General features: G+C 52.8%; 3 protein-coding genes across 3 annotated transcripts; 2 read left to right on the plus strand and 1 right to left on the minus strand.

The window, feature by feature from the left end:
• Positions 1–272: 272 nt before the first annotated feature.
• On the minus strand, positions 273–1,439 carry CWC25 (RNA-splicing factor; the record flags this gene model as incomplete). Its single annotated transcript, XM_062885957.1, has 1 exon — positions 273–1,439. One exon carries the CDS (start codon positions 1,437–1,439, stop codon positions 273–275), a length of 1,167 nt encoding a protein of 388 aa, XP_062748983.1.
• A 551-nt stretch (positions 1,440–1,990) lies between these two features.
• CSN2 (COP9/signalosome complex subunit Csn2) lies at positions 1,991–3,899 on the plus strand. The gene is made up of 2 exons (XM_062885958.1): positions 1,991–2,545; positions 2,608–3,899. Exons 1-2 carry the CDS (start codon positions 2,288–2,290, stop codon positions 3,811–3,813), a joined length of 1,464 nt encoding a protein of 487 aa, XP_062748984.1. The 5' UTR covers positions 1,991–2,287; the 3' UTR covers positions 3,814–3,899.
• Positions 3,900–7,808: 3,909 nt separating this feature from the next.
• QC762_115410 (uncharacterized protein) lies at positions 7,809–14,909 on the plus strand. Its single transcript, XM_062885959.1, is given in 6 exon segments — positions 7,809–7,932; positions 8,001–12,075; positions 12,084–12,669; positions 12,752–12,838; positions 12,897–12,960; positions 13,044–14,909. Coding segments are annotated over 4 exon segments (1,761 nt in total). The 5' UTR covers positions 7,809–7,932; positions 8,001–12,075; positions 12,084–12,231; the 3' UTR covers positions 14,216–14,909.
• The last annotated feature ends 1,736 nt before the right edge of the window (positions 14,910–16,645 follow it).

The following is a 16,645-nucleotide window of genomic DNA, read 5'->3' on the forward strand; positions in this document are numbered from 1 at the left end:
GGCGGTATAGTTGTTCTCGATACTAAAACCAGGGTATCATTCTTGACGCGGGCTTCCACCAACGATGAACCTTGTATCTTAAATGAACAAACTTCTGCGGCCGACGAGGATATATCCTTACAAACTTCTCCTTCCTCCTACCCAACTACCATCTTTGCGAGAACTGACCTGTCCTCCGGGTATCAAATGTATTTCAAAACCATAAACATGCTTCCTTATGCCGAATACCACTCCATAACCTTACATCCTTGTCCCATGAGACCTAAAACCTGTTACCGTCGCTCGGCCCGGTCTGCAATCTTCATCTCGGCCGCTCTGCTGTGAAGTTTGTTGGCAAACCCAGCATCACCACCGTATCTCTTGTTTCGCTGACGAGCCAAGTCCTCTGCCTCCTTTTCTGCCCGCTCTCGAGCCTCGATGGCAGCAAGCCTCTCTTGGCGGGTTTTGTCCAGGTCGGTAGCCGCCTCTTGCATGGCGGCAAGCTTACGCGCACGCTCCTCCTCCTGCGCGCTGTGGTCCTGGTTGCCACTGCGATCTTCGAAATCCCGGCGAGGCCTGTCCCGTCTCTCGTCATTCTCTCGTCTGCCGCGGTTGTCTCGTCTTTCATAGTTGTCTCTCCTATCGCGGCTATCCCTTCCATCACGGCTATCCCGCCTGTCGCGACTGTCTCTCCTATCACCGCTGTCTCTTCTGTCGCGGCTGTCTCTTCTGTCTTTACCTCGGCGCTCGGGTGAGTCTCTTCTGCGTCTTCGTCGATCATCATCGCGAGAGTCGCGTCGTCGAGGACTCCTGGATCTGTCCCTGGATTCTGACCTGTGCCGTCGGGAACGCCTCTCGCCATCTCTGTCGTCGTCACGGTGACGGTGTGATCGGTGATGGTGGGAGCGATGCTTGTGCCTCCTCTCTTCCTTGCTCTTGGATGACTGGGGGTCTTCGATACCCATCGACGCGAAAATTTGCCTCCTCTTGACTGGGTCGTTCATCATCTTTTCATATGCCTCTTGTTCCTGTCTCTTAATCGCCAGCAGTGGGTCCTCCCTAATCTTTGCGGCGACATCTCGAGGGTTAGCGATAGCTGGGGCCGCAGCAACATCCTCGATCGCAGACTGCTTCGAGAGCTTCTTCACCTCGTTATCCTGAAGCAGTTTGTCGATGCGGCGCTTCCCGAGCAGGTAGGCCTCGTTTTCCGCGGCATCTCCAGCCTGCCCAGTCGGCCCAGCGTACATCCATTCGACGCGATCAATTTTGCGCTTGCCGCCTGCCGCCTCGAGCGCCTTTTGAATCTCCTCCTTTTTTCGCTCCTCTTCAATCTCCTGGAGTCGCTGTTGGAGTTTCTTGCGTTCGGCAATCGCTTCGGCTTCGGCTTTTTGAGTGGCTGCGAGATTGGCTGACCGCTGGGGATGCCAGCTCTTTTTCATGTTAAGGTCTCCGGAACCCATCTTGTCGGTATTGTTGCTGCTCTCACGCTGCGTTGAAGTGGGTGATGGAAATGTTGTTGGTGGAAACAAAACGCAGTGAGCAGAGAAGAGGCGAAAGTGATAGGTGTTTTGCGACCGCAATTAATTGTGGGGCTAGCATGGAGGCAGGGGTCTTAGCTTTCGGGCCCAAGTGCCGCATGAATACTGGACCCTAACCCTGGCGCTTACCTAGTGAATTACATGTCACTTGCGCGTTTCGAGGCCAATATTTCAAACTTTCTCAACTGTGTTAGCAATTTGAAAGAATGATCAATCGACCACTTAAAATAGCAGAGAGGTGTCTTGTGATAGCGAGCAAACTTTTGAGGATCTTCAAATATGCTCAAGAGGTCTGTTGAATATCATTTCAGCCCTTTGCTTTGTCATAGTCTCCATTTTCCTGCCTACATTGGATCTCTTGCTTAAGGCGAAAATAACCAAAGAAAAGGCACTTGGATTCTGAGTTACTATTTAGGTAGTCAGAGAAAGTAAGGGGACCTGTTGCTTTCCGACTTGAAAGAGTAGCCCCAAGCATCTATCAATACATGTTTTGCGCATGTCTCGAAATTGTTTCCCATGAGATAATATGCAAATAGCGGGAACCGGCTCGTACCCTTGCGCGGCCCACAGCACTACCCCCACACTTGGCAACCAGATCCCCACCATCCCAATCAGCTTCAGCCTTACCACAACTGCCTGGAACAACCTCCAGCGGGGAGCTGTCCTGGAAACAACAACTCTCGATTTTCGGAGCTCCCAAACTCGCGACCCCACATCATCGCCACACCAATTAGGTACCAGATCGATTGGTAAACTACTCAGTCATCATCATGTCTGACGACGATTTCATGCAAGCCTCTGATGAGGACTACGACTTCGACTACGAAGACGAGGAGGAGGAGGACAGCGGTGATGTCGACATCGAGAACAAATACTACAATGCGAAACAGACCAAGACGAGCGATCCCGAAGAGGCTATCACGGAGTTTCTCAGTATTCCATCGCTAGAACCAGAGAAGGGAGAATGGGGTTTCAAAGGCCTCAAGCAAGCCACCAAGCTGGAGTTTAAGCTCGGCCGGTATCAACAGGTGAGTGCATCGTGAATATCCGGAACAGATGGGTCGACACATGCTGACCGGCTTCCATCTAGGCTCTCGATCACTACAAGGAGCTCCTCACATATGTCAAATCGTCCGTCACCAGAAACTACTCAGAGAAGTCGATCGACAACATGCTCAACTATGTCGAGAAAGGAGCCGACAACCCGGCAGCGGTCAAGTTCATCGAGCAATTCTACTCCGAAACCCTCAAATGCTTCCAGAACACCAACAACGAGCGTCTATGGCTCAAGACCAACATCAAGCTCGCCAGGCTACTGCTCGATCGAAAGGACTACCACGCCATGACCCGGAAGATCAAGGAGCTTCACAAGGCTTGCCAGAAGGAGGACGGAACCGACGACCCCAGCAAAGGCACATATTCTCTCGAGATCTACGCCCTGGAGATTCAGATGTACTCGGCGATGCGCAACAACAACCAGCTCAAGATTCTCTACAACAAGGCGCTGAAAGTCAAGTCGGCAGTGCCTCATCCCAAGATTCAGGGCATCATCCGCGAGTGCGGCGGCAAAATGCACATGAGCGAGGAGAACTGGAAAGAGGCCCAGAGCGACTTTTTCGAAGCTTTCCGCAACTACGACGAGGCCGGCGATCTTAGGCGGATCCAGGTGCTCAAATACTTGCTGTTGACAACCATGCTCATGAAGTCGGACATCAACCCCTTTGACAGTCAGGAGACCAAGCCTTACAAGAACGACCCTCGCATCGCCGCCATGACGGACCTGGTAGATGCATATCAACGAGATGACATTTACAAGTACGAGGACGTGCTCCAGAAGAACACGGACCTGCTTGCGGACCCTTTTATTGCTGAGAACATCGACGAGGTTACGCGTAACATGCGGACCAAGGGCGTTCTTAAGCTTATTGCCCCGTACACTCGCATGCGGTTGAGCTGGATCGCCAAGCAGCTGCAGATTGGAGAAGAGGAGGTCCAGGATATTGTCAGCTACCTTATTGTTGACGGCAGGGTACAGGGCCGGATTGATGAGCACGCTGGCACGTTTGAGATTGAGTCCAAGGGCGACGCTGATCGCATTCAGGCGATTGAGACTCTGGCGAGCGCGGTGGGGGATTTGTACACGTCTGTGTTCAAGGACTCGGAGGGGTTCAAGATTATGCAGTCGTATGACAATATCATGATGGATATGCATTCTGGTGACGATCGGATGATGAGGCCGTCGGTTCCGGGGTATAGGAGGGACGGGAGGAGCAGGAGTGGGGTGATGATTCACTAGTTCTTTTTCGGGGAGGGGGGATATGGCGATAGATTTATGAAATGGGTTTTATATGGTATGAATATTGATAGCGGATTCTGCCTCATGGGATGAGGAAGATGGGGCGGCGGGTTGGAGGGGGTAGAGATTGGGTTTGGGGGTTGGTATGCGAACCCCTGGTTTATTCATCACAGCAGAGAATTAAAGAGAACAGAAATACTTTAGCATTCCTTGCTCGGGTTCGTTGTGATTGTTGGGGGTATTTTGACCTGCCTGCTTAGAAAGGGGGATATCCACTCTTCTTTTTGCAAGTTATCAGGGAGGTGTATATCCACTTGTGTTTTTTTACGAGGGCAGGTAGGTGTAGGTAGGTATGGGGCTTTGGTGGAAAGGGGGGCGGATATCAACAACCGAGATCAACAACCTACCTGTAAGTATGTATGTATGCACCCCCACGTAAAACGGCATGTTCAACGACGCCCAGATCCAAACTCTGGCTGTTAGTATCCAACCACCTTCGAGTAAGCACATTGGGTCCAGAATTCTTCCGTCCGTGACCTGTGCCGTCTGTGCCGTGTGCCGTCTCTACTTACCTCTGTACCAGACTTGGGGGCTTTTCCGCTCCAAGGGTGCAGCAGATATAGGTACATTGGCTTAGTTAGGCACCTGCCGAAACCATAGGAAGCTGACCCATGGGACAAGGTTTCGATAGCTTTTTGGGGTCCGGGGGTGGTGGGTGGTAGCAAAGGTAGGAAGATTTCTGTCGTGTTCGATTGTTCTTCTGGGGGAAGCCGGGCTGAGGTATGATACTTCTGTTGTTGGGTTGGGAGAGTTCTTGGCTCTCGGACTTGAGGGGGGGGAATATTGGTTTGGTGTTTGGGACGTGAAGAAGATGGGTTTTGGTGTCTATTGTGAGCTTGACGGGGTGATGGAGTATCTCTCTCGGGTGTAGTTGGATGGGTTTGACTGTGCGTGTTGGAATGTTTGTTGACTTCAACTTGATTTTGTGATGATGCTAGGCTTCACTGACTGGGCGTTGAGATTTACCTAATGAGACAACATGCTCATACATCGCCATGTTGACTGTTCAAGCACAGGCTAGGAATGTCTATCAATGTATGAATTCGACTAGACTGCCTGTTACCTAACCTAGTGTCATTTCTGAGCTGGAGTTTACTTGACCAGGTACATGGGTTTGGCAGAGAATTTCCCAAGAATTATTACGATGAAGAGTTTCTTTCGGACTTGCAGTACCGTGTCAAGAGGGATTACTCTGGCGTGAAGACACAGGTGATAGTACTGTAGAAAGTTTGTTGAGAGTAGAATAAGTCCCCTAATGGGCACAGTTACCGCCCTTCAAAGAAGAGAAATAGTAATTTGTGTGGGAGACTCTACCAGTTTGATGGACAAGTTGACCTTGAATGTCAACAGTCTCGGGGCTTCGTGATGGAATTGACTTTCCATCCAAGTCTACCCCAAAGACAGGATGCCACCCATGGCCTACTACTACCCCTGACCAGCCACCCAAGCTCACGCAAGTCAGTCATCACAGTAGTAAGCAAACCCCGACTTCAAGCACCGAGAGCGCGTCGTTGAAATATGCTCTACTGCAAAAGCCCTACAAGTCACGCCCTTCAATCCCACCCAACCTCTCCGCACTCCAGTCAAAACCTACCCACCCACCCACCCACCACACACACACACACACACACACACACACACACACACACACACACACACGCTCTGCATAAACATCATAAACTTGGTAGCCCCTCTAACTGGTGCTCGACAGGCATGAATACTCCAACCAAGGGTAACATCATGACCACACTTGTGCCGTTTCCCAATGAACCTCTGTGGTCTCCAAAGAGAGTAGTATTGCAGGCACTGACGACTTGGGTCTAGCTCAATCCGATGGGAATCTGCCCTGTCACGCGTACCCGACCGGTGGTGAGTTACAGCCGTTGAACGGAACTTCCCTTGCTCTTTCGTTGCAGGATAGTGAGGAGCATCGGAGAAAGCATCACCCCCTTCTCATCACAAAAGTCCCGTGCCTTGAAAAAACATGAGATCATTCAAAAATCCTCCTCCCCTCGTACAACAGCGTGGGATAAAACCATTCCACAACAGGGACCAGCCCATGTAGACGCTCGGAATCTTCCGTGTATACCTACCCCCTCCCTTCCTTATCTCTTCTTCCTCATCATCACCCCGAACTTGATCTATCTCAGTCCCACCATGATCTAGATCTTGGCTCCGACAAGCAACCACGATTCCGCGTGTGCTGCTAGGTAACATGTGACGATACGACACCAGGGAAATGCCTGAAGGAAAAAAAAGAAAAAAAGTCCTTCGACATATACACCGCTAGATAAAAAAGCCCTCAGCTATCATTCGTGTGCCGGACCACCGCTAATCGGCGGAAGTGGAAGTATCCGTCAGGGATAGGTATATGCAACGGTTGTACCCAGGAAAACCCACCACCGGTTCTACAACGGGCGGCATGTTGCAGCGGCGGTGACGAATAGGGACCGTATTGCAGTCCTTGGAGTTCAAAGAGACAACAACACACAGTGAAAGGGGAGGAAAAAGGGGAAAAGGGTGTCACCGCCGTTTTGTCCGCCGAGGGGGATGAATAGAGCACACAATTAAGGGGCAGGGAAAGGGGGTTCTATCTATAAGAAGGCTTTGTATAGTTGTTATCATAGAGACATAATTATGACTGCATGTGCTTGTGCCCGTCACACGCGCTACGGACAGTCATGTGCTTTTCTCAAGTTGATGAGCCTTGGACAACTAGCTTGGTTTCCATAAGAAAGCAATCTAAACAAAGTTTTCTGTTACTATTAGCATCAGTCTAAGGCTGGTGTAGTTGCAGCCTATTGGTAGCAGATCGGAAAAACTCCTCCGGAAGTTCACTGGCAAGGGTGTGCCCATGGTCGTGGAGGATGGCATGGGAGAGGCTTGCATGTTTACAGTCGCACCATCTCTGCTATCCCGGCGTCCTCCTCGAGGGCGTAACACGACTTCGGGGAAGGCCCGTTGTGTCTGGGGAGGTGCCATCGTGACAGGCAAGCTTGGTGTTGAGACCCCACGCCAAGTCATAAGTCAACAAGTACTTCCCGGCGGACAGCCCCGGCCGCAAGAAGCGCAAAGAATGATGATAATACCCAGGAGGTCGGTGATTGCAGGGCTGTATATCGGTTCGGCACTGACTTTGTGGGGATTTAGATTGCGGTTGGTTCTCTGTACTCCGTATGGCGGTCCTGGTCTAGGTAGGGGGGCATCATGGTCGGTTCCTTCCAGACTTGTATCTGCTTCCCCGCAAGAGGAGCTGGAAAAATGAAGAAAGCGAAGGGCACAGCAGAGGCGAGCTACTGGCAATTCTTGATCAGCCGACACACCGAGAAACACTGAGGATGGTCTGCGACGACACGGGAAGCGGCAGGATGCCTCGGGAGCGACCTGGGAAAGTCCTGCATGATGTTTCGCGCCGCACATGAGAGAAAGCATGGTGGATGGTGGCTGGCCTCGCAAGCTCCCTGCGAGCTTGGAGCGGGGAGAGCGAAACGAAGCTGGGACGGGCTGAAGCGATGGTGGGCTAAACTGGACTGAAGATTTGATTATAATGGATGGAATATAAGGCCGCCAAGATGGGGTGAAGCGGGAGCTGCCCGGGTGGTCTTGTCTCGTCCAGCGCAAGAATTCCCGCCCTTGTGAAGCGCGCGGAGGGGCTGGTTGCATCCATGGGAGGTCCTGGGTTGCAGCGCATGGTCCAGATGCCAAGGGCCAGCCCGAGAAATGGTGTGCAGATGGGACTGGGTCGGCCGTTGACGAAGATGGTGAAGTGAATACTAGTAGAATGTAAGCGGGCAAAGAGCCCTCTAGTGCCTTTGTTTTCCTCTCCGGACCTGTTCTTGTGAAGCGTCAAACACGGAACGCCGGAGCGGACAGACGACCGGCCGGTAGTTGATAACTCGTTGAAGATGTGGAGCGATGTTTATGCCAGGGGCAAGGGCAGGCAAGTCCCCTGATGACGATGAGGTGGAGACGGTGCTCCTTACCCCACGGGGCCACGGGCAGCGCATGGACCACTAACGGGTTAGGGGAGAAAGAACCCCAGAAACAGTTGGTTGGCTTGTGCGTTTTTTCTAATCGGCACTCTCAAACTGGCGTTTTTCCACCACTAACCTCTCTTGCCGGGCTAGACACGATCGATAGACCATCCTCAATCATTTCAGCTCCATCTCGTGCAACTCGGCTTTTCTGCCCCAAGCTTTCCGCATCTCTGCCGTGCCATTGTGCGGCGGTGTGTGCTGTCTGGCGATGGATGATACGGCGAATATCGACAGCTCACCCACGTTACATTTTGAGCACGCTCCCCGCTAATTTGTAACCATGAGAAGATGTAATTGGTGCCCCTGGCTGCACCGTCGAGACCGCCTCCCGCAGCCCCTCAGAAGAATCACTATTCGAAGAGCCCTTCGTTGTACACTGGCACACCTCGTAGGGCACTATGACGATGGTGTCAGCGAGCACGAATCGGATCGATGAGCGTCCTGACGTCTGCCGCCGGCACGACCCACTTGGCCGAGTGCTCACCAGTCACAGGTGCATCGCCATTGAAGCAATTGACGTCCCCTCGAGCAGTTTGTTTGATATTGGCTGGAATCTCGGCCTTCTGCCCACAGCTAGTTCGAGCCAAACCTGTGGCTGTCAGAGAACACCATGCACGGCCGATGGGGATAGAACCTGGTTTGGATTGGTTCATCTGCAAGCCATCACTGGCAATCCGACACCAGGACCGAGAGCGTAGAGGGCTCGCAGCTGGCAGTACGACAGTGGAACGAAAGACTGGCACCGTTAACGCAACATATCCAACAGTCCACCAAACCGGCGACGAAACCGAAAAAGCCACCACGACAGCAAGCCCGAGGTTGGGTCTAGTTCATGCCAGCCAGCCCCAATGCATGGGCCCTCTTCCTGCTGGCACACTTTGCGGCATGGATGAGTCTGGGAATCCTTGCAAAGGACCAATAGAGCGCCGTCTCCATCCATCCTTCAGCATCGTGAACCTGCTTTCAAAATCGCCGCTGGAAGATTTTCTCAACACTTTTGTCATCAACCTGCGAGTGTAGACGCTAGCACCTTCGCTTCATCCAGAGGGCACATGGCACGTCAAGCTCCGGCTTGGCACTGCTACATTCTCCAGGTCATCGAGCAACTCTTGCTACGCTACGCTGAGCTATCCCATGTCTCGGCTCGCCAGGGTAGCAGTCTTCAAACGGGGGTACGGCGTTTGGACAGATCGACAATGCTCCCTTCTGCACTTGTCCGTGGCTGATGAAGCGGACGCCGTTGTTTCCTCAAGATTGAACACTTCGCCATGAGGTACCGGCTACCTAACACGAGGGCGCCACTTTTCAGTTGAGCCGAGCTCCAATTTGAACTTGTACAACCTGTGCCACTGAGGAGCATAAGGAACATTTCATCTGACATATGCTCGTTGCGTCAGCCCAACGCCCACCGGAAGAACGTTGACGATCCGACTCGGCAGGGTTGAGCATCGTGGTTGAATGAGACTTGATACGTTATCGCGCAACTGCCGGGAATCCTCAACCTATGCATTGAAGGTGCGGTTTGGAGGTTGTTTACAGAATGGCTCGTAAACTCCACATTCCCGGTAGCATGTAGTTGGAGAAGCACAGATGCCAACTCCAGCACTGGCCAGAAGACGCACAACACACCTTCCCCTGACGGCAGCTTGTGACGGATGTCGATCAGACCCGCTAGTCCGATCTGGAAACCCGTTCTGCCAGTACAATTCCGGGTTGTCCAGGACGCACGCACGGTATCTGGCTAAGCAATGCTCAGATCAAGTTTCTTCCCGGTTCAAAAGTGTGTTGACATAACCTCACAGTTAATTTGCTTGGGAAGGCGGGTATAATGTGGCAGATAAAGACATAAGGTCCGTTCTCGGGCAACACGGACGGCTCTTTCGGTACATATAAATTAACTATCCAAGTGTGCCCTTTCCCATGACATGGGACAAGCGACCAGCAGGCGGGGGACTATGCCCGAGTCCAGCGAGCTCCGTGAACGGCAGGCAGGCATAAAAAACATTTCCGCTATGCTGTTCCGATGCCGACTGGGCAGAGACAAAAGCGTTTCGTGAGGTATCCTCGGCGGTCAGGGCCATGAAAACTAAAAAGACAGGGCCTTTCCGGAAAGGTTGACCGGTAGTCATGGCATGGCATGTCACCGCTCACGTCAACACCGGTACTCGTCCCTGATCTCGCCATGCCGCTGGCTGATTCTCGACTGGTGTTTCGGCATCGGCGTCAATACCACCAGGTGCAGGGGCCCGTTGGAGTTGCAGTCTCTCTCGGACCAAGGAGGTACCAGCATCTCCTGATGCCACACCCATGGAGCCACATCACACACCTCTACCGGCTACTTGCCCACCGTGATCGTGTAAGAGCCAGCTGTCAAGGCTGCATGCCGGGCATTTGCGGCAAGCCCTCATTGAACACCACAGCGCCCTGCTGGACAAGTTTTTTTTCTTTCTTGCTGGATATCAAGCGATAGCGCTGACATCAATGGCTCACCACACTACAACACAACCTGTTCACGACAAACGCATCCTGCAAAGCGGCATCTGGACATTTTGCAAGCTTCGGCATTGTATTTGCCCTCTACACTTCGAAACCTATAATTACCCGGCCCTGGACTCGGGGAGGAGGCTGGAGCTTCTTGAGCACCCCTGTTCTTCCGATTTCTTGAAGTTGCGGGCAGCGGGCTCGAGTGTCTCGCAGGGCGCCCCGGCACCCTGGTATCCCAGCAATACCCCGGGCTCCCAGCATCCAGGATCAGGGGCATTCAGGATTTTGAAGAGAAGCGGAGCAGTGACAGAATTTCAAAGCTCCCACACTCTCTGCACAAAGAAGGGCACACACACACACACACACACACACACACACACACACACACACAAACAGGAGGACGAAGGCTGCAAGGCCCAGGCAGTTCGTAACTTTCACCACGCTCATTTTGCTCCCACGGAACACACACGCCCTGGGGTTGGGACTCGTGAAAGGCGGGAGCTCAGACCTCATGGTCCCCTGTCTCATCGTGGTGTGCTCGTTCATCGTCAACGGCAGTCCGGGAACCCCCGGCAAGCCTCATGGGCATGGGGACTTGCAGCTAATAAAGGCCGCCGAGAATTAGCAAATCCGACTCTGTTTTTGCGCTGGGCGGGCCAGTGCGTCCGGGGGGTGGGAGTGTGGGAGGGGGAAAGCAACACCAGGGTAGGTAAGGAGGAGGACCAGGAGGGGGGTGGCATCTCCTGCGGAAGACGGAGCAACAGAGCCCAAAAAAAAAAAAAAGGTAAAATGAGTTCTGACGATGGGTGGTGGCCAGGGGCGGGCAGGCAATTTTCGAAAAAAGTAGTGGACAGCATAACTGCATGAGGGAGGTTGACACCAGCCTGTAGGGTGCGGATTAATTGGCAGCAATAATTGGGGCCTAGTAGCAGCACTGCAGCAGCTAGCAGTAACGCTGTCTCCACCCGAGGGTCGACTTTGGACGCTCGCTTGCCTTTCCAATCTCTCACAAGTCAGTCCCAGGTCGCCTTTTCTCTCTTTTTTTTTTTCTCGTCCCGTCATGTACGGGGTGTCTGTCGCTGTCGCGTTTCTTAATACCTGGGTAGTGTGTTATTATTATTATGCCCCTTCCTCCCATCCCAACTCGTCCCGTCTCGTCCGTCTCTTCTCTTATCCTCTCCTCTCCTCTCCTCTCCTCCTCCTTTCCATTTCTTCCCGTCCGATCCGCCCGCCTCTTATACTACGTACCTCTCCCAAGGTTGACGCCGTAGCTGGTCCTTGGTTGTGTGTGTCCGCCCGTCGCTCTCGCTCTTGGCTTTCTCTGGTACCATCCGCTGGTGAAGTCGGTCGTTGTGAAAATCACTTATCATTTTATTTGTTTTTTTGTTTACTTTTACCCATCCTCGTCTGTTCTTGTTCTTTCATGCGTACCTCTCCTCCTCGGTTTTACAAGTGTCGCTGGCGGTCCCGCTGTGGTTCCCCGATCCGATAATAAGAGAGACCTGACACACACGACGGTACGGTACATACCTATCACACCTGAACGGGCTGTGTGTGCAAACGAACGACGGAACGCTGGAGTAGCCAACACGCAGTAGGGCAACACACACCAGACAGAGAGAAAAGATAAAACAAACCTGTTTTCTTAGATACATATCTCTCTCTCCCTCTCTCCCTCTCTGTCTGTCTCTCCCTCTCCCTCTCCCTCTCTCAGGCTGCTGCCGCTGCCGCTGCTTGTGCTGCTGCCGCTCGCCGGTGCTCTCTAGTGATCCGATCAGCAACCTGCACCTCCACCAGGACATACCTCTAGCTAGAAAACCGAACAAGAGAATCCGGCATGTACGAACAAGACCCAGCAGCCCAGTTCGTCCATCAAGTGTCGGCTGGATACTCGCTGCCCCAGACGTTGCCCCAGTACACATTCGATGAGACACCGTTGCGCTTAACGGACCGGCGTGGACGCGGTGGTGGATATGGCGGGCTGGGAGGGCCTGGGGTAGGAGGCGCGGCCGGCAGGTCCCTGCTTTATTCGCCCATTTTCAGCACGCCAGCAAGCGCCAACGCTGCGGGCGTCGGCCCCGCATCTTCTGCCGCCGGCCACTTCAGCTTCCACACCACCTCTGCAACCTCCGCCTCTGCTCTCACCTCGTCCGTCCCCGCTACCACACATCACCGGTCCTCGCCGCCACATTTCGCCATTCAAAAGATGGAGCCAAATCCCGAGGATCTAGTCGCCCAGGAGGCGGCCGCCCGGGAATTCCAACCCCAGCTCGAGGTATGCTGCTTGTCCCTCCAGGCCCCCTGAACAACTGAAAATCATATATGCTCACCACTGTCTCTCTCTCCCGCGCGTACAGGGCCCATTCGTAGGCGAAAAGACGCCCAGCTCCGCCATCACGAGCGAATATGCCAAGGCCGATCCGGTATACATCCAGAAGACGGCGGTACGTGCATGCATGCTGTCTCTATGCCTCGGACGATTTAGCTGACATGGCTTGACAGGTGTTACCCCGGACTTACTCGCATTACCGCCCGATCCAAGGTGACGGGAACTGTGGCTGGCGGGGTGAGTCGGCGATTTTCCTTTTCTGCTTCTTCGAGATTCCCAACGAGCACATTCCGGGCATTTGTGCTGACTGCCTCCTGCAGCCATTGCCTTTGGCTACTTCGAGACGCTGGTAAAAGGCGGCAACAAGGGCCAGATCGAGGCCGAGAAGCTACGTCTGGAGGGTCTCAACAGCTACATCGAGACCATTGGCGGCCACTCCCCATATGTCTATACTGACTTTGTCGAGGAGACTTTGCTCCTCCTCGACAGGGTTGCCGCCCTTGCCGGTGACCCTGAGCAGGCCATGAGAGAGGTATATGCGACCTTCAACGACTCCGAGATCGGCAACGCCATCATGTACCACTTTCGCCTGCTGGCGAGTTCATACCTGAAGGGCAACCAGGATACGTATGGCGCTTTCGTCACGGACGAGGCAGGTGTGCAGGGTTATTGCAGCAACGTCCTGGAGCGTCATCAGGTCGAGATTGACCACCTTGGTGTCTCGTTACTGGTCGATGTGCTTCTCAAGCCTGTCGGTTTTGTTTTGGAAGTGGCTTACCTTGACCGCAGTCCTGGCTCCGAAGTCAATTCGTACCGGTTTCCGGAGGAGGCCAGGGACCGACACCCATCGACACTTGGACCCATCATCTACCTCCTGTTCCGTCCCGATCATTACGACCTTCTCTACGTTGCCGAGCCCGAGCCAATTCCCGAGCCCGTTACTGTGCAGGTTCATCGCGTGGCATTTTCACCCACCTACGATATCGCCAGCGCCCCTGCTTCCATGCCTAGCTACGGCATCAACATGGGGGTGCTCGGCATGCTTCCCGGCTTTCATGGGCCGCCACCGGGTCTAGCCCCAACCCTTCTGGATACCAGCCCATCACCATTGTCGGCATACAGCCCGAGTCCCACGTCAACCTGGATGACCCCACCCTTTGCTGAGCCTCCTCAGCAGGCGCCTCCGGTCTCTGTCGCGGTACAAGCGGCCCCGGTTCCCATGTCGCTGCCCATCCATACAGCTCCGGCGGTAGCTCCGGCAGCACCTTTGCAGACACACCCACTGCGTTTCAGCGAGTACTGCCAGCTTCCCGAGTACGTAGAGAACGACACATGGCGCGAACCCAGCTTCCAAACGTCGACGTTTCGGAACAGCCATTTCAACGTTGCGCACTACAACAACCCCAACTTTCAGCCCGAGGAATATCGGCCCGAGGCTGAAGACTACGAGGGACCGCAGCGCGGAAACGGGAAGAAGCGCGCGAGCGTCTAGCAGTTACAGACCAAAAAGAAAAAGTTCGAAACATTGATGGATGGCTGTGCCAACCATTCACCTAGTACAGCACACACAACAGATTCCAAATGACGCCGGTATGGGGTTGGAGGAACATAATACCCAGGTTTGGCGAGCCAGCGACAGAGAGCGATAATTCGATGACGACGATCAATATAGCAGCCGCAGGGGGGGTTGTACTGGAGCGTTCGTTTATCCCAATCCCCGGGGGCTCATGCAGCATCTCCCGGTTTGTTTCGACCATCTCACAGCAAATCATTCGGGGGCGCATGGAACGCAACGCTTGCTTTTGTTCTCTTTTATTTTCTTTGGGTCCGGCAAAGTCCACGATAATTCCCTCATCATAACCCTCTCGGGCCGCAGGAAAGAAAACTAGGTCCCTCTTCCTGGCTGGCCTTTTTGGTCAGAAGTAGACTGGACCCACAAGCCGAGCTCCTTTTTGTGCAATGCCTTCGCCAGCATTTCAGAGGGAACCGAAAGTCACGCAACAATGGAAACTGCAAGTCCATTTTTTTTTATTTTTGACATTGGAGTTATTGACTTTACTCCTGTACGGGGTTTTGCTATATTTTTTCTTCTTTGGTTTTCCTGCTTAGTATTGTCTTGTATTGTTGTTGACATGTCTCATGATACACAGGTGTTCAGGAATGGGAGCTTTTAGCCTTTTTTTTTTATTCTTTGATCTTTTTTCCCTCAGTCTATCCATGCGTTTTCGTGGGTTATGGTTGCATTCTTGTTTTTTTTCCCAACAAAATCTGGACCCGAAAAGAGAACCATATGGGAAGGAAGAAGGAAGAAGGAAGAAGGGGGGGGGGGGGGAAAAGAAAAGGGCACGGAGAGCCGCATAGGGGAAAGGAAAGAGGCTGATTGTGCGGTCGTTGGCATCGGAGGAATATGGTGGTGGAGGGCCTGCATATGCCAACACGGGAGACTACGGAGAATACGGAGAATATTTCCATGGAGACAAAGAAAGCAAGAGAGAAAGAAGTTTTCCTACGGGCTGGCCCTTGATTGTGCAATGCGTGATGCGTGTGTATGTGTGTGCGTGTGTATGGCATGGCTGAGTAAGGAGACCAAGGCCCCCTTTTGGAGGGCGCCTAGGCGGAGTTGAGGGCCGATGAGCCGGGGCGAGAGGGCACCTATCTAGGCGAGGGGAACTGAGGAAGGAAGAGGAAGGGGAAAACTTGGCGATATTCGGGCCGGTGTTTGTGTGAGAAAGAACTGGAATGCGATCATGTATTATTTTTGGGGGTATGGAAGAATAGGGAAGCGGTGAAGGGAGGGAGGAGCAGGATGATGATTGTTGAAGAAGGCCCTAAAGGGGTAATATCTAGGTACCAGGTAAGGTACCTATTTCCATAAAAAGAGGGGGCCAATTGGAGGTTGAGTTGCAAATATCAGATCATCTGTTCGCACTACAATGTCTTGGATGTTTGTTTCGTGGTGATGAATCATTGACTCAGACAGATGTTTGCTTTTTTTTTTTTTTTTGGGGGGTGGGGGGCGGGGGGATGGGTTTACTCTGTTATTGAAGATTATTGCTGTCTAAGGGGGTTAGTTGTTGGGCCGGCATAATGCATCCTGGGGGTGCATGGCGAGCACGTAGCATAAGATCGATCTTCCATGGAGAAAAAGAAACGTGTAACCTTGGTTGATGTGTGGTTGGATAGGCAAGGTAGGTGGATGAAATGCAGGCACACAGACACCATCACTTTTGCTGTTGGTAGGCAATGGAGCTGAGAAAGGTTCCAATACCTTTACAGAACATGCTCCCGAACCAACACTGCTGACTGGGACTCCTGAGTCAAACCGGTCGGGCTTACTGCACACTGGCCGGCAAGGAAGTTGGACAGCGCCATTGACTGACATGTTTTTCATGTTTTGTTTGGCTGCCTCTGTGCTGTGCTTCATCTCCTGCGCTGTGCACATGTGCAAGATTAGATAGGTAGGTAGGTAGGTACCTACATGGCAGGTTGGCAGGCTGTGAATACACTTCGTGGTGATGTTGCCCGAGAGACCAGCCCACAGCCCAAAAGTGTCCCCGAACTGGAGGTAAATTATTATCTTACTGCAAAAGAGAGTTGACCGGGAACACCGAGTCATGTTTGATGCATGTTGTGGATATCTTCATCCGGGTCCGGTTGGGTCGTTTTTCAGGTAAAGTAACGAGCTGACTAAGTATGGAGATCTCTCCCGAGTTGAATGCCTAGGTGGGCAGGTAAAGCTCGAATTTAAGGAGACCCTGGGCAGGTACCTGATTTCTAGCCAAGGAGTTGAGAATTTCAGTATATTCACCTCTCATTGGGGCTTTTTTTTTTCTTTGTTCCGGGGGGGGGAGGGTGTTTATCGTTCCACAAGGTTCTGTTTTGCGATGTCGGAGTAAAAAAATCGAAATGAACCTGCAGGAGA

This window comes from Podospora pseudocomata (genome assembly GCF_035222375.1).
Source record: "Podospora pseudocomata strain CBS 415.72m chromosome 1 map unlocalized CBS415.72m_1, whole genome shotgun sequence".
NCBI classification, from domain to species: Eukaryota; Fungi; Ascomycota; class Sordariomycetes; order Sordariales; family Podosporaceae; genus Podospora; species Podospora pseudocomata.